Here is an 18,464-nt window from a genome sequence, read left to right on the forward strand (position 1 = left end):
ATGTCCAATACTGCTTTCAGTATGACAGAGCTTTTAATAATGTCCTGTGTCAGGTTGGTTAAATTGATCACACAGCCCAGATAACAGATCAAGCCATTCTTGAGGAGGTAATTTAAGGGAAAAAAAGCAATCTAGCAATATTCCTGTTAGGGCTGTGCATTTTTTACATCAGTGTAAAGGCCTGGAAGCTGCATGAGCTATGAGATTTAATACTGATTGGAATAAATTGCTATTGATTGTCGGGTTGATTATGAGGAACAGCAGCACAAGGTGTTTACAAAACAGTCAAAGGAGTAAACTGAATGACTTGACTAGAAAATTGATGGACATGGCTTGCATGGGTGTGGAGTGATTGGTAATTTCCACAGACCACACTAGAGGGCGCAAGTGCATGCTATATCCACGGAGTATATGAAGCAGACGTATTGAGATTTTTGGGGAGATTTTTGTTTAGAGCACTTACACCTGGGGAATGCTTAACTTCATCTATGGGTAAAATTAAACATTTATACAAATGAAAAAAAATATAATGTAAAGACGTGAATATTTACAAGATTGTCTGAGCTTCTCTTTGTCAGTGGCATCTGTGGTCAGAAAAGGCATGTGGACATCACCACTTTGTTTTATTGATATTAATCAGTATATTCCATCATTTCTTTGAGACAATATGGTCTCTGCAAAGGCCAAATGCTATTTAGAAGAAATGGCTTACTTCCCCACATCAGGACTGTGCCGTTCTGGTCCTGAACGGCCTGCGTCTTCAGATTTTCTAGGTCTCTTTAATAAAAATGCACACGAAGGCCCAGAAAAAAAGGTGTTAAATTGGTCCAATTAAGCCAGTATCTGTCTTCTTTAGCTCATTAGGAAATGAGCTGTAATGAAAACCCACAGGCACACCACACTCCAGGATCAGGACTGAGCAAGTCTGACTTGCACACACAAAGATGAGACTACAGTAGATAAACTAAGGGAAACTGTGTCTTTTGAGATATGGCCAGTTATTCTGAAATTCATTAACTCCAGTTTTCAGCACCAGTGGTTTTGGAAGGCTTGTATCTATGAATTAATGTTATGTACTGTATACCATTTCTGACTGGGAAATAGCTTCCCCACTATACAATATTTATATTATACTGTACATTTACAAGAACAGTAAACATGAGTAGTCTGTAACTATGACCTTAGTGGTTAATTCATATATGTTCATAGCTGGGAAATCCAGAGAGCCTTATTTCTTGCTTGCACCCCCAAATCAATGCAGTATGAGGGTGACCTATCTCTGGTAATGTTCAGCTACTGTACATATTGCTGGGATTTTAGTAAAATGCAGTTTATGTCTTTGTATTATTCTTGAGTTTGTTTGTTAAAATTAGAAAACTGTCTACTCCAGATGGTAGCACAACCTGTTTGAGACACTTTGTTAGCCTCCATTAAGCTTCTCATAATAGTTTTCCTTTCAGTCCTATTTGCATTGTAAATTTACATGCAATATTAGGTTTTGAAGTACCCTTGGGTTTGTTTTTTTGTCATACTCAATCTCTGACAACACTCAAATTGTGCCTTGAGAAAGCAAGCCTAAGATGCACATCCTGAGTACTAGTTTCTATTAGAACTGAATTTGTAATTGTATTTGGAGATTATCACTAATTTACTGTGATAAGTACATTCCATTGGTCTCAGACACAAGTAGTCTGTTATGTCACGTGTGTATGATGATTACATGTACAGTAGCTTGCAGAGGTACCATCAGGTAAATTCTAAACAGTTAAAGGAAATGGGTTAATCCAAGTTTTGCCAAAGTATTTATTTTCCCAATGCTTACTAGTCACCATGGTACAATATATATTCTAAAATATGCAGAATAACTGTACTGAATGCTTAAAAAATAAGCTTTTCTTAATTTATTTTTGCTTACTATGAAAAAAATTAATTGATTTTCAGCCTGCGTTTATTTTCAGAAACTTTTAGTTTAAAGTAAAAAATGTTTTCAATTATTCTTATTATGATGGACTAATAATTATCCAGTCACTATCTGGTGGACATAAGATTATTTGGAAATGCTGTAATTAGGAAATTGTTTTTCTTCTTTGCAGTGGACATTGGAGAGCTAATTTTAATAATCATTGAACAGTTTTAATCCTAAAAGTAAAATTTTGTACAACTTTAACTGGTGGATACTGAAAGCATAATGAGGGAAATGGAATTAAATTTTAATTACATCAAATATAAAAGCTCCTGGTATATCTTATTATGAAAAAAAATTAAATAAGTAACAATACTTTAGGAATGGGTACTGCATTAGAGGTTTTCTCAGATTTCACACGTTACATACGATTATTCAAAGATTAATAATGTTTTAATGCATCTTAAACTTGAAATTTAAAATGAACACTTCTGCATAAAAGATTTTCTAAAGCTTTTGGAAATCATTCTGATTTTATGTGTGATGCACATCTCCTGTGCAGATGGAGTGGAAATGCTGTAAAGCAGACTGATTTGTTTTTCAATTATATATATTTTTAGAAATGAAAGAAACTAAGTTAAATAGAGAGTGTAAAGTTCAATAAGTCATTAGTCAAGGCTAAATCTTGTCTCTTTAGCTTTTATTACTTTTTTGAACGAGCAATGTAGAATTGAAAATTGGCATGCAGTTTTATGATGGTGCTAATTGAGAAAAAGATCCAAGAAGTAATGTCGGTAAATGTGATTGTAGTAAAAAAACACTAAGATAGTAAGATAGTTGGGAACTAGCTTTTGTCTTCCAATTCAATTTATGCAATAACTCATAGCAGTTAACATCAGCAACCAATATTTCCAGTTAAACTGAGCAATAATTTCATTGATACTTTTATATATTATACAGTACCTACTGTAGCAAACTTAATTTTCATGGGTAGTCAACCTACGTTTGAGCTTTTTGCTGCTACTTGTTTGGTGCAGTAGCTCACTATTACTGTACATCATTCTTAAAGCTTTTAAGGCAATTAAAGAATGGCCTGACATTGTTTTAATTCACAGAAACATTTTGTTTGAATGCTTCAAGCTGACATATGCAAACTACTTTCCAGACAAACATCTATTGAAAAGTAGTCATCTTTGTTCAAAGCTGCTGCTTAATGTGTAATTTTTGTTGTGTGGAAAAAGTAATTATTTTAGATATGCCTGCAAATCTGTCCAATACTTACACATAGATTCAGATTTTTTATAATTCAGTAAACACCATTCAGTTTCAACAGTTCCTCGCCGTTTCCCAACCCAATCTTCTGATCAAGCCTTCAGGCTTTACAGAATCTGTTAATTAGTTATTTTTTCTGCAGCTATGATAAGTGACTGTAACTTTAGGTGGATGTCTGTTAAACCATGTCTGAAAGCAGAATCTCCTCATACTGTAAGAATTAATAACGTGTTCTTTCAAAAATTCCCTGCCACCATTGACCATTTTTTATTAATGAAATTCTCATTCCATAGGCTTTCCAGGAATGTTTCATCAATACTTAAGATGATTTCTTACAAATTCTCGAGATGCTGAATACCTTGAAATAGGTATATAGGAAAATACTGAGGTTCTTAATGTCATTTTGTCCCCTTGAGATCTGGCAGCTACCAACGAGAGGTTTTCCTGATGTGGAAGACCATGCTTGATTTTCTTCAAACAGCCTCAATACAATCTCAGAAGCCCTTGGGGAAAAATGTACAGTATAACTAAGATTAGATTTAAATTAATAATTAGGGAAGGCACAGGGTCAATAAACTACAGTTGGAATGTCTCTATGCGAGACCACAAAACGCTTTTGAATTTTCTTTGCCTCACCCCTTTGGAATTCTTTCAGTTCTGTATTTATAAACCACATTACTTTACAGTATATCTGTCATAAATACACACAATTAAAATATAGTGCTTTCCGGACAAAACAAGCATTCTTTTTGGGCAGTGCAGTGGCTCTGTGGCTAAGGCTCTGTGCCTGTGGCTGAAAGGTTGCCGGTTCGTATCCCGCGGCCGGCAGAGGAATCCTACTTCGTTGGGCCCCTGAGCAAGGCCCTTAAACCCAGCTGCTCCAGGGGCACCGTATAAATGGCTGACCCTGCGCTCTGTCCGAGTTCTCTCCCCGTCTGTGTGTCTCATGGAGAGCAAGTTGGGGTATGAGAAAAGACAAATTCTTAATACAAGAAATTTTACATGGCAAATAAAGTGATCTTACCTTATCACTTTTCTTTTAATATCTTTGTGTAAAGTTGCTTTTTTATGTAAATGGTTTTACGGGTCATCTTTGTTTAAGCAACTCTGGATGTCTTGATGTGGGGCCATGAACTGAAATTCTTTGCTTTTTCTAATGATGTGGCTCACGAGTAAAATGTGCACACAGAAACACATGTGTGTTTTTCTTGTAAGTATTATATTATATATTATATATATATATGTAGTATGCATATTCAACATGGACCTGTACATAAATAATAGCCTTTGCGCCATTCGGGAAATTATATACTTGCACTTAAGAAGAAGGAATGCAAGGTAGTAGATGCTGGCATGTTTTCCTAGCCAAGCTCATATTTATTATTTTTTAAAATCTATTTTTAAACAGAATCTTTGTACTGTATTCTAGCAAAATGCTGTATAATGCATGGGGTACATGGTTTTGGAAGAAAGAAATTCCATTAGGAGGTGCTATATAAAACACAAATGTATCTTGAGATTTAAGTTGTTTCATAATTCTGAAAGTAAATTATTAAAACAGAACCGAATATTACTGAGAAGGTACTGTATATGAGGAAAAAAATGAATGTATGGAATCTCAGTTGTACAAAGATTATATTTTACTGTATGTACATGCAGATTAAAATATGTTGTATAGGGCTGAATGATATGTTTTGAAAGCTTTTCTTTCGTTTTGAGGGTGTGTAGATCCAGAAACCAGGCTCTTCTGTGATATGTTCTTCATATCATTTCTAAGAACATTTGTATTCCACAGGTTTATCAGAATTTGGTGTCAGGGAATAAAAAATGGTTGCAGGCCTTTTTGGCCACCATAGCACGGTTTATGTCGAAATTGAAATCTAATTAAGCAGCAATCGCTGGTGCAGCAGGTGTTACCACAGATGACCACCTGTTTTCTGGGAGTAGTGAGGCCAGTGCAAAGGCAGTGGTTTATTACTCACAAACCTGGCGGCAATCTCTTTTATTTGCTGCTGGTCTGCTAGTTGATCACATGAAGTACAGCATATGAGCACGAAAATGTTTCTAGTCTTTCGTTATTTTTTCCTCTACTGAAATAGCTACTGTCCTTTCTTACTAGACTTTGTGCTGCTGGATTCAGTGTGTTAGTTGTCATAAATCATCATACCTGAGCAGGGCATGAAGTAAGGTCAGAGAGGGAAAGAATCTATTGTCTTTAATGGGCATGGAAATTCAAGCAGCACTATAAATCCATGGCAATACTATTGGGTATCAGGGCAAAACATGAATTTTAGCCCAAGGACATTCAACCTCTAGAAAAATACAAAAAACTATGAAGAGCCCCAAATATTTTTTTTAATTAAATATGATCAGGTTTAAGAAGATTGAGCATCTTTTAAATGATCCAGAAAGAGTATTTTTATTAGGACCTAAAGTTTTAAACTATTTAACTGAACATCAAGTAGCTCTTTCTGTTGTTTAAGACTTTTTTTTCTGATGTGCACTTGAGATTTGGAATTTTGAAAGAAAAATACCACCAGCGCATGCTACCAGCGGACATGTGTGATGATAGTTGAGTTCAGTCCTGTGCAAATAATGACATCACTCCCCATTTTTATCATTGTTAATGGTTTTCAGCGCTGGGACTGTTCAGTGTGAAATGAGCGCGACCAAATTATTCTGAGGAGGGCTGGAGGGACCAGAGAGAATGCAGTTGTGATGAAATGGACTTAATGGCTGATGCTGGGCAAATGTGTGTGTATGGGTTGTCGAACAGATGTGCTCCTCTGGTGTTGACCAGCAAGGACCAGTCAACTCTTGCTATAGGGTTTTCAGATTTTGGAGAGGAATTATGACAAGTGGTTGGGGCACATTGGCAAATGTTCCTGGTTCTGCTGGTTAGTTTGTGCCCTTTGTAGGTGTTCACTTGTGTGAAGTTAGCTAGTTTTTTTAAGGGAATCCTCCTTCCTATCTTAACCTAGCCATCTAAAACTGTTTTTTTTTGCTGTTCCAAACATATTTCATCGTGTTCTATATATTTGTTTTAAGTTGGCAGACGATTTGGTTACACAATTTATCATGAAAGATTCACCATGCTAATCCTCCGTTTATTGTTTCGGTAAGTCTTTTGAGGACAGTCTGTGCTACAGAACACGTACACCCTCTAGTACTGTCTTCTTACTAGTCATTTCTAGTAATAGCATCTACTGTATATCCACAAGCACCATTATGGGTTGTCCTGGTTATAGGGATACTCTTGGGAGACAAAAAAAATAACTTTGCCTTCCAGTCATTTTATTTTTACACCACCTTCGCCTGAGTAACTAAACATATTTTTGGCCTTGTTTGTGTTAATGGATTTTTGGTGAGCACATACTGTAGCTGGGTAATGTCAGTTTAAAAAGCATATATGTCAGGCTGAGGACATTGTCAGCTGGCCTTATTATTTCCTATTTCGAAGAACTCCAAAGTAAGAAACACAGTGTAGTTGTTTTTTGGGAAAACCTGAAATGTATCAGCACAACTTCCTCTCCGTCATGTGATTTTATGCTTTTAAAACTTGCTTTTCTTCCTGTTTGTTTTGTGGTTGAAAGGTATTTAAACATTTTGCATCTTGAGTCACTTGCATTGTACATGAAGGTACATGAACATATTTCAGCTTTATGTGTTTCTCCCCTTATCTGCTGTGGTGTGGCTGGGCTGCTTTTATTAACCTAGTCTGTCTTTTTACCTCCAAGTATGTACTACTCCTTCCAGTCTAGCATGCATCACTCCTGACCATGATAAAGTCTGACAGGAAATCAATACTTTCTTCATGCCAGATTTGGAGATAAGATTGTCATAATCCTGATCTTGAGCTTTCATCAATGTCTGCCAATTCACCTTCATTATTATTGCAGGCGATGTCCTTAACAGATAGTGCTTTCTTCTCCTGGTTTGTTTGTACAAAGAAAACAGAACTGACACAAGAAGGGAGTGCATTATTAAAGGATAAAATAATCCACAGTAACTCTGTGTTCATACAATTACTGTTTTCAAGTTATATTTCTTATGCAGTACCCTTCAAGGCTTTTTTTTTACCAAAGCAATAAGTAGTCAGAATTAGGAAATAAATTGCGATAACGGTTTAATCAGACAAGAAAAGGGTAGTCTATATTCATAGATTGCTTCTGGTTCCTTGTTGAACTTCTTTCTATATTTCTGGTATGTGCACATTCATTCACCTGATGTACATGCCTTAAGCTGAAAGGTATTGCTACTATTTTACAGTACTGCATATAGCCACTTATTCCATAACTTAAAACAAAATAATTTCTTTCAGTGTTGCTTGTTCAAGGTCACCTTCCAGGAACAGAACCTTGAAATCAATCTTAAAATAACTGGCTTACACCAAAAACATCTGAATGACTATACAGTACAAGTATGTTTTTTTTAATGCCTTTTGTAATCACCATAATGCATTGTGGTGGAAAATAGGTAGAGGGAACATTTATTTTTCTGTAGATTTATTATAAAAGTGTTCCTCGGACACTTTGGGCCACGCCGTTTCACTGTTATTGTTTGGTATGCCCTTCCTGCAGTACTTTTGAACTGCTGCAGAAAAGAAGCTGGGAATGGAATATCCACACTCATTCAGACATTCTTAATGGCGCGCATTTCAGCTCAGCAGTGTAAAGGGCTTTTTCCTTTCTTCTGTGGAAGGAAACCACTCTGGCCGTCACACAGAAGAGGCAGCCCACCCGCTGTGAGGAAATGATCCCAAAGCTCTTGACTTCCCTGTTCACAAATCAGTTCTCACCCTTTCTCATTGGATTGCAGGGAAGTAGTGCAAAACAATGCATCTACTGTACTATACGATTAAGGCACTAAAAGTCTGAATTCATGGCAGCAGCCCACTAATGAACGGTACACTCTGTTGGGATTTCCTGTTGGTTACAGTAGATTTGCCCTTCTGACAATTGTAATTATGTTCAGATAATGTCCACCACCCCCCGGACGATGCTTTATTATTTATTCTGTTGTGACAAATGAGATTTTTTTACAATTTGGAAGAAAACTGCATTAAAATATAGACTTTGAACAACAGACATAACTGTTGATTTGCAAATATTTTGCAATTTACTTTTGTCAGGATCTCCCACTAAGAGATTTGTTTTCCTGTTTGTAATGCACATCTATTTGCTGCACTGATTTTTCTTTTAGTCATGAAATGGTTATATTTCTAGATTTCTTTGTATGTGCATTGCTATTTTTTCTTTTAAGTGCCAGAGATTTGGGAACATTTAATGTACTTATTGCCAATAGTCATTTGCTGTTAAATAATCCTTTTTCATTCCCCGTGCTATTTAATGTCATGAACTCTTTAAACAGACAGAGCTGATGTCCTCTTAATCTGTGTTTGTATCTAATTGAAGGCTCAGCATGTTAAATTAATCTTTATATTAGGCACCACCATTCTTTGAATTCATGAAGACTTTTTTTTCCATATCTGGAACCTGCATATTAAGTCTTATTACTCTGGGCAAACAGTCCAGGTGGGGAAAAAGTTTACGTTCAGGTCACCTCTTTGACCTTTTGTGTTTTTCAGCTCTAGGTGGCTGTCATTCTTGTTAGCACTCGATAACAGAAATGATTTGAGCTCTGCTGGAAAGACAGTGCAAGTCAGGGGGGCCACTTAATATTCAGAGTGTGGTCACAATGAATTGAAATGAGACCGGGAGAAAGAGCAAAGAAAACAGAAGCTGAAACAGACTGTGAAATTGCTGGATGGAAATTGCGTGATGGAAATCACACAACTTATTTTTCTAAATGCTAATAATTCAGATTGGTTAGCCGTGCAGCAGAGAGAGCTCACACTCAGCATATGAAGGCTGATTATGTATCCTGGCAAGGTTGCTAGAATAACCAGCGACTGAGTAATGGTTTGAAAAAAAAAACCCGGTGCATTCTGCTGCTTGAAAGTGACACCAGAGATATAGTTATGCAAATGACTTGAGTTTCAGAGGGATGGAGAGAATGCGAGCGTTGATGTGAAAGCGATGGTCGGTTATTGTAGTGTCGTGTGCAGTGTCAGAGTTGCTAAGACCCCTGTATTCACTTGCCACCTGAAACACATCGATGCCGGGAAAGTGTAGGATGGCCGCCCAGCTGTGTCCCCGTGTTTATTGTGATTATTTCCTCTTCAGGACCAGCTGCTCTCTGTGCCGAAGGTCTCCTGGCTGATTTACTTGTCCGGTTTGACCCACAAATGTGACCCCCCCCCCCCCCCCATCTATAGAGAGAGAAGAAAGAATAGGTTCACTGTAAGAGCTCAGTCAGACAGGATGTCAGTTACATTGTTGCTGGAGCTAAACAATCCGAGCAGGATTTCCTTTGATTTAATGGTCACCCAGGGTGCAGAAGTGTGTCGACAGTATCTGTGTGATGCAAGGGCCCACTTGCTGCTGTGTTAAACACAACTGCTAGCCGACACTGACACTGTCCTGAAGTTACTGGAGAGAATAACCAGGGGAGCATCAGCTGACTTCCCGTCTCCAATCAGATAAGCTGTGATGTAAGTGTTTAGCAGCTGCTAAGATCAGATTTAGCGTGGAGAGCTCTTGAGGCAGTGCAGCATGGCTATACTGTTGTGGGGAGGAATGAGAGGACCCAGACACTAGCATGGATGAGTCGAGCATTCTGAGGCGCAGAGGGCTACAGGTAGGAAACAGATCAGCCCACATTGTTCTCGTTTTACTGTGTGCTTGTCTTCTTTCAGGAGCTTAGTGCAGCGAGGGGGTGGGTTGTGTGAATAGATTTCAATCAGGACTTTTAAACCTTTATGTTAACACTTGCTGGTTCAGATGTGGTATGAAATGTGTACTTCTAAGTGTGTGTGTGGGGACAGTGGCAAATGTACCTGCACATTGAAGTCATTTTATAATTTTATAGTTTGTATGTTTATTGGCGGGATAAGAGAGAAAACAAGAGCCATATACTGTACATTTTTAGCTGCAATGCTTTTCATTACATGAAATGACTTAAGTTTTTCATATGTAGCAAACTAAAAATCTGCTCCCTTTTTTCTGTAATGTGCACTGCCTGTAGATACACTTTCTTTTAATTATTCTTTAAGCCTTTTCAGTGAAAGTATTGACGCTGGAATGTTGTTTTTCATAAAAATTTTAATTCTTTGGCTGCCTTAGAAAACATTTGTATGACATTTGGAATAAATGTAAATGAACTAAAGGTGCCTTTGTCTCAGTGTTGAAAGGGTTTCTTTTGTGATTTGGAGATATAAGTATCAGTTGTTACATGGTTGTCATTAAGATATTGCAGCTATGTCAGAAGTTTTCGTTCATTTTCCGAGCCAGTATTGAATATGCACGTTTCACAGCACCCAGGTCACTATTAATAATACATCATTCAGTTATTTTTCCACTTTTGCTGTTCTTTCATAGTGTAAATGTTTTGGGCAGATTGTGCTTGGCACAAGCTGCATTTTAAACAGATCTTAACAAGTTTAAAGCAGGATAAGCAATTAAAACTGTTAAGGTGTAGAATTTCAAAATTATGAATGGGATGTTTATCCTTGTTATGGTTGAAGGGGGGAATCCTGTTTGGTTCTAGAAGTTAAATGCTGGCCATTTTCTTTAAATGTTATTTTGTAACTAAACATATTTTTTTCTTTTGTGACTGAATCAAGACTACAGGTCTTATAGCCTCTAAAATTGAAAGGTAATTCAGTAGGTCAAGCAGTGGCAAATATACAGTATATTATAAAGGAGTAGTTTTTGGGAGGGGGGTGGAGAATGCATATTCATTAAATTAGGTTTTTTACATTTAGAAATTGATTTTGAAATCCCCTAATTCATTTTCTGTGTCCTAAAAATTTGAAAGGAACTATAAGGGTAAACAGTGCTGTTTAGGTTTTGAAGAATGTTTCCTTTCCTTTCTACTTTTAATTCAGTTATTAAAAATGCTTATGACAAGTCAGATAACTTCCCACAGAGTCACTTTTTTATTTTTTAACTTGAAGGTCATTTTTTCACACAATTAAATTAGGAGATATGTTTTGCTTTTCAAAATGCTCTTTATCCCTTATAGGGCATTTAACCATGCTAGCCATTAAAGTTGAACAGCACTAGCACATTCATTTATCAGGTGCTACCAACTGGTAGTTTTATTAAAAGGAGCTAATTACTCCTCTTTGTTGTGCATGCTAATTTCCAACAAATTAACTTCTTAAGTTCGTTGTCTTCAGAAGAACAGTTGCAACCGAATTGCCCTGTGTATCGAGAAGGAAAGCAGTTCATGAAGCCTGATGGTTTAACGAATTAATATTGTCAGTGTTTCCTGGGTAGAAGGAGTGTTGTTGCCAGCATACCCTAGGAACTGCACGGGGAAACTCGTCTGGCAGGAACATGTCAGGGGACCTCCTGAGTGAAAGAAACGGTCAAGACACTCACACAAGAGCAGGATGAGCTCTGTGGTCATCTCTTTGAAACCAAGTCATGCTGCTAGCCCATTACGACTGGGATAAGTGGCAGCACACAATAGAGTAGGGATTATTCCACTGGAGCTCTCTGAGCTCTCGGCTACATGGTGACCCTGGAGCTGGGAGAAAGGCGGTGCTGTAGTTGAGTGATGCGCCTCTCCTCCAGTGGGCACTAAGGCTTAAGCACAGGGCTGTGTTGCTGATGGGCTTGAAGTTGGGTGGATTGAGAGAAGCCTGCATCCACTCCCTCATTCTTCCGTTTGCGGTCGCAGGGTTCATAGTCTGTAAGCCAAGCTGTGAGAAACACGCAATTGGCTATTTGAAATCAGGGCAGGAATAAAAAAAAAACAGAAGATTCTAAATTGATGAAAAAAATGAAAATGTCAAGCAACACTTAGAATCCCCTGATCCAAAGTTAATAGGAAATAGCTGGTGCAAACCAGGGGACATATCTTTGTTTTAATAGACAGCTCCTTGGGCACTTTACCCAAGGGGGTGGGACAGGGTCGAGAAAAAAGTCTGTTAACGACATTGATTTGGAAGGGTTGTGCTGCTTCGTAGAATGTAAACTGGCGAGTTGCCAGGTATTCTGATGTGTCTTAAACTGTGTGTATTCACATTTACAACCACTCAGTATTAGTCCCACTATTTTACTGTCTCCCTTTTACAGTCATTTCTAAAGACATTTTAACTGTGTAGTTTGGAAAGACAGACTGAAACTTGCCTGCTTTACCTTGCCATGGTGACCCTCATTGACAGGGCTCCTGCCGAAGTCAAGTTAATAAGAGGCCACACCAGCTGTGCACATGTCCTTAGAGGTCAGGTTACTTAGAAATGACTTCAGTGTAGGTATATGTATGGAGAAAAAGAGAAAAAAGCTACTGTTGGTGTGATTTTATTGCAGCTCATAAATTAAAATGAAATTAAAATGCAAAATTTTAAAAAAAATTGAATTGCAGTCCCTGAAAAAGAATTGAGCTTTTTTAGATTTTTATGTGAATTCATAAACATAATCCTCTGTTCACCATCGCCCGAATCTCCTCATAAAAGCAATAAAGATTATCCTAGTTAAACTAGAACAAACATGCTTTGTCAGCAATTGTTTTCACTGTTCATGGAAAACATAACTCGATAGATATTATCATAAAAATAGACAGACTTCACCAAATATTGACCTGCTGTTTGATGCTCTGTATTCCTGAAATTAATGCCTGTCATTTAAAATGTGCTTTTAATTTTAGATCTTGGGCCCTATGTACACTTGACTGCCCCTGTTAGTCTATTTTAAAATATATTTTCATATGCTCTGAAAAAGTGCTGATTTGTGGTCAACACTATTTTTTTGGTGAGCCAGTTTTTGTCTGCCGTAACAGTTTTTGTTGTCTGCTGTAACAGCGTTAATGGGACTGCAAATAATTACATTCCTGCTCCCATCAAAACAGTGTTGCTCTCTGGAAACATGGACCTTGGTAAACTTTGATTCCGGGTTGTGTGTTTTCTCCTTTGCACTTGTGCTCTGCCCTATGAAAATGAGACAGTGATCATCAGAATCTTAAGAAAATGCCTCCTTTACCAGTATCATCGGACATGTCATTAATTTGTGAAAGCTGTAGTCATGTTGAGCTGCCAAACAGGACTGATTAGCCATACTAAAAGAGGGCATCATGGAAGACTATTGCAGCAACCAAATCTGATGATCAGAATCAATGGAAAATTGTACACAGTTACCTAGATCAGTATAAGTTATAAGAACCTAGGAAAGGTTACAAAGGAGAGGAGGCCATTTAGCCCATGAATGAATGAATGGACCCATATGAAGGAAATTGTCCCATAGCGAATTCCCTTTCTTTCCCCCATGCCTAACCAGCAGATCTCGCATGCAAACATACCCTCTCCAGGGTCAAGCTCACAATCACATATTTCTTGCTTTGCATGGGTTGTCACATCCTTTACCATTTCATGCTTTGAGGTAATGAGATTTAGAAGAGAAGATGTGAGGATCGTTTCTACAAACGTTTTCCATCTCATCATCATATTGGTTAATTGGTTGCTTTTACATGATAAAGTTGATATTGTTGCATTTCTAAAGTGCTTTCTTATACTTTATTTTGACTGATAAGATCAAGTAGCTAGTAGTAACACTTTATGGCTCCTCTTGTCAACAACTTGTGGTATAGATTATACAGTGAAGATAGGATGGAGATTTAAAGCTTGCTTGACAGTTGCATGAACTAAAATTGACAGTGTTACCTTTTACTATAACCAGATGCATTGCACATACTGTACAGGAGAAGAGAGCTTGGTGAAGCGGAAGTCTTTGATTATTAATGCTTTACAGTGTTGAATTAAACAGCTGTGCTGTGGAGGAAGCTGTGGTTATTTTTGCAAGCAGAGCAAGAGTAACCCAGTCACTGTATCGTTCAGCACTGCTGAAATTAGAACTCTGACCTTCACTTAGATAAGGCTGTAGAAACCTTTGGTATATTTAGGGTATAATCCAGCATAGACCCTCATATTATTGACTAAAGATGTTGGCACATCAAATTCTTGCTTTAGAATTTAGTGCAATTTGTACAGTTCTACAAGGCTTATTACCTGTTGTTTAGTTTTCTACAGATCTGTTCTTTTGCCTCAATGTTTTTGGTAACATGAGAGTTTGTTTATCAGAGTCTGAAATATTTTAATAAACACTAAGACAGAAGATTGTAACAGTGGGAGAAAAACTTCCTGATCTTAAAGATGCATGGGGATTTGATCAAATGCTTTTATTAATGCAATTATTTCACTGTGGCTAAAACCTGTAGCATACACACTCACTTCAAGAAAGAAAAGTTTATTTGCATTCATTGCTTTGCCTTTAAAGTTGTCCTTTCTTTTGAAATCAGTGGCATTTCCTGTACAACTGGCATAGCTCCACATCAGACACACTCTGGAGAGTCTCTAGCATTAAGGATTAGTATTAACCTAGCTGTTAGATCCAGTACTTTTTTGCTGAAGCTTAATTAATATAAATAGATTTTTGCATGATATAAGATGTATAATTAAAGTTTCAGAAATAAGCACACTAGAATTCTCAGGTGGTTTACTGTTACAATTATGGGCAGCATGGAACATGTTTTCATTGATGTTCTAAACAGGAAAATGAAAATGTAATTGAATTTGATTTATTGTTCTAATAGCTTTTTAGAATATACTGTTGACATTTTAAGTCTTGTTTTAGCAGAGGAAACTGTGTAAAAATACCCCCAGTTTTTGGCACATCTTTATCAATTTCATTACTTGCAACCGCAATAGTGTATTGACAAATGTATTTTCTGTTATAACAGATATTAAAAAAATAGCTGTGGCAAAAGTAATTTCTTAATCATGGTGCCTGCATGGGTACATCATTTTGATACTAAATAGAGGCTGATGAGTTATGAGGTAATTTGTGGCCTGCATAGTTGTTTTTTTCTGTATGGTTAGTTCCTCTTACTAAGAAAAAGACACGAGAGAATTTTTATAGAGGGCAGGTAACTTTTCTTATAGGATCATTGCTTCCAAAATGATGAATATCCTCTAAAACAGATCGTTACAAAAAAAATGTACTTAATAGTGCTCTTATAATATTCTAATCAGGGGAAAACTGCCATTTATCAGCGAGGTGAGCAACAACTAGATCTCTGGATACTTTCTGTAGTCCCCATGCCTCCGTTCAACAGTTTGTCTGAAAATCTATAGCAGGACTGTTGTGTGTAACCAAGAGCTGGAGTACACCATGCCTACAGAGACTGTTCAGGAACTCCTCTGGCTAATGGAGCAGTTGCAGTTTTGATGGTAATTGGATGGGTTTTAAGACATCTGGCAGCAATGGCACATGCAGTGCAAAACTAAAGTAAATCAAAGCCATCTTGGGAATTCACTGCTTTCATATCCCCCGTTTCTCCTCTTTTTTTAAAGATGTGACAAGTTCTGCCCTTTCTCAAGTGTTGAAGAAATTTACTGAGGAATAAATCCAATTGCTATGTACATAAATGCATTCTGGAAGAAGAAAACACAGGAGTATCAGTATTGTTCTGCAGGGATGTACAGTATATGCAAAGAGTGTCTAGCTGCCCTTACCTGTACTCTGGAGGGATTGTTTGCCTTATGCAGCAGACTTTGGTATCAGGCTGTTAGACTGGCATAATCAAATTGAAATGCATGAGATAAAGGGGCTTTAGGCAGGAGTTAAAATCCTGTGAGTGGGAATATAAATTAATGTAAGTTTATGAATAAGGCAAAGCCTAATTAAAGTAACAGAATTGGGAGAAACGAAGCCCGCATTCTCAAGTATTTTACATTTTAGAGCTAGAAGTATGACAGATGCATACTGTACACACGTGTACCACAGCATTTCTTTTCACTGAAGAAATGAGGATATCCTTTTAAGATAAAATGGTGGGAGGTACAATGATAAAAATCACTTATACAGAGTATTGAAGAGGTCTAGTCAGTTGCATTTCAGATAAGAACAATCTTACATTTTTAAATTAATTTTGACAATTATTAGTGACTTGTCTTAAAACGAATGATTTTTATTCACCACAAATGAAAGATTAGTCTTAATTTCTGTAACAGTTTAACAGAGATATATTATATATCAAAAGGTTTGGATAATCTTGTATAAACACCGTCCTTTTTAAAAGATTTTCCCATATTGTTTTAATTTGTTCTGTAGAGAAGTACAGTATGTGCAGAAGTGTCTAGCTGCTCTTGTTACTCCTGAGATACTATTTGCCTGTGCAGAAGACTTTGGTATCAGACTCTTACCACTATCATTAGTCCTTCTGTTTGGTCTAACAGTTACACGCCATGCCACACAGCATGATACTGTGCTGAATATAAACAAACCCCACCCCTTTACATTTTAAAGTTTGTTGTAGAAGAGAAATAGCTCATTGAAGGTCCATACACTATCTCCTGAGCTTAAGTTACTGTTAAATATTTCTCCTTTATTGCTTCCTTACGGGCATTAGTATATCACACTGAATATTGAAACCTAAAAGCCCAAAGGGAAACCAGTTGAATAACTCCAGTGAATATCTTAATACACGTAAGAGCTGATCCTTTAAGAATATTATATGAAAAAAGCAACAGTTGTAAATTTTGCTTCTGAATAACAGAGCTTATTTTAATGCAGGGAGACATTTTTGCCTACTGCTTTGGAAAGAGAATATTCACTGAGCTTTCCCATTCTACATATAGCTGTGGTGTATTTCTTTAAAGTGTGTGTGTGTGGTAGTGCTTCCAGAGACTAGTTGTATCAAATAGAGTAGAAGAGAGAATGCTAAGATTTAGTGACATGCAGGGTCAAAACCAATTTTAGTGTCAAAAGAAAATTGGGATGTAGTGCTCTCTCCTCTATACTCTTTGTGTGGGTTATTATTGCCATTATTACAGTTCTCCCAAAAGGAGCCACTGATATAGATTTCCATTGTTGTACAGTATGTTATTGACTCAAAAGTTTATATTTCTAGAGCAGTTCATTATCCTTCTACATTTAACACACACCCAAGGGGAATTGGACACAAAGCCTTAGCAAATCAAGTTCATCCCCCTTTACACCTATACCAGATATAAAACAGTCCAACTGTCTTCCTGTAGCGTTGAGTGAATGTTGAGCCCTAACTATCGAGAACAGTATGAATCGCCATTGTATTTGGTGCAAAATTGTACAGCTTTGCTTTCTAGGTACAGTACCTAGGTTAGCCATTACAAGTGGTTTGGCTGGTGCTATTCTTAAAAATATGGTGTAATGTAAATGACACTTTCACGTGGTGAAATGGTGTACATCATAGGAAAATGTATATACTGTTTTCTTTATGTCCTAATTGAAATTGTACTGTATACGTTACTGTTCATACTTTTTAATCTGGAGGCAATTTGTAATCAGTGTTATATTAATATTGAAAAAATCAAGTTGAGATGCATGGTGAATTTGATGTACTTCACTAATATTGATTTTTAATGGGAAAACCTGAGAGAAATACTTTTAGAACTCAGAATTTAAATGCAAAATACTAACAGCTAGAATGTTTCACCTTCCTACAGTATACAATATTATCCTACAGTACATTTTTCTAGGTTTATTTTCCATTAATGTTAAGTTAACCTACATTTAATATATGTAATACTGTACAGTATAGCAAAAGTGCAGCAGTTAGAGCGATGTCTTCCAAAGTATGAAATGTTTTAAGACAGTAATGGAAGATTTGATTTTGAATGACTGTAATTGATTTAGAAAAAAATGATTTTGAAAATTGTTTTTAAATAGATGCCATTGTAAAAAGGCAAAAATGTGCATCATCTCATACATTTAATATTAACGTTTATATACTGCATTCTATAATTTCTCAATATATTTAGTGTTTCCAATTCAAATGGGTATTTTGATTTTTATTGTAAGGAATGCCACTCAGCTAAAAGCCAACAATCTGTAGATAGTCAACTGAAATGAAACCTAACATTATCAGAGTCCTTTAAAGTATGTCTAATTTTGGATCTAATTAATCTTTATGACACTTAAAAATTAAATCAGTTCACTTGTTTTCTTCCCGTGAGTTATTTTTCTGCTCATTTAGGTTTCCATTTTGTTCTTCAGCTATATATTTTCTTTTACTCTTGCTTCGAGGAGGATAAATTACCTGCCTGGAAATCAAATAGCTACACCTGGCTTTTAGAAATGTGGAGCATAACCACTGATAGGGAAGGAACTCCTGCTGAAGAATCCATTGTTGGGAGTAAAAATAAGGATTAATCATCCTGGGATTCTGTAAGTGGCTCATTGATATA

The 18,464-nt window shown here is 36.7% G+C and overlaps 1 protein-coding gene across 12 annotated transcripts in view; it reads left to right on the plus strand.

Annotated features, from left to right (window-relative positions):
• Positions 1-18,464, plus strand: part of mast4 (microtubule associated serine/threonine kinase family member 4) — a 194,209-nt gene that overhangs the window by 63,346 nt on the left and 112,399 nt on the right. For 2 of the 12 annotated variants that reach the window (XM_088629321.1, XM_088629325.1), the window contains exon 1: positions 9,751-9,874. The exons of the other annotated variants lie outside the window; for them this stretch is intronic. In XM_088629321.1, coding sequence (XP_088485447.1) covers positions 9,836-9,874 — 39 coding nt within the window. In that variant the 5' untranslated portion in view covers positions 9,751-9,835. Of the gene's footprint in view, positions 1-9,750; positions 9,875-18,464 lie in introns of those variants that run through there. 12 annotated transcript variants of the gene reach the window in all.

The sequence above is a fragment of the Lepisosteus platostomus genome, chromosome 4 (assembly GCF_059453375.1).
Source record: "Lepisosteus platostomus isolate fLepPlt1 chromosome 4, fLepPlt1.hap1, whole genome shotgun sequence".
NCBI classification, from domain to species: Eukaryota; Metazoa; Chordata; class Actinopteri; order Semionotiformes; family Lepisosteidae; genus Lepisosteus; species Lepisosteus platostomus.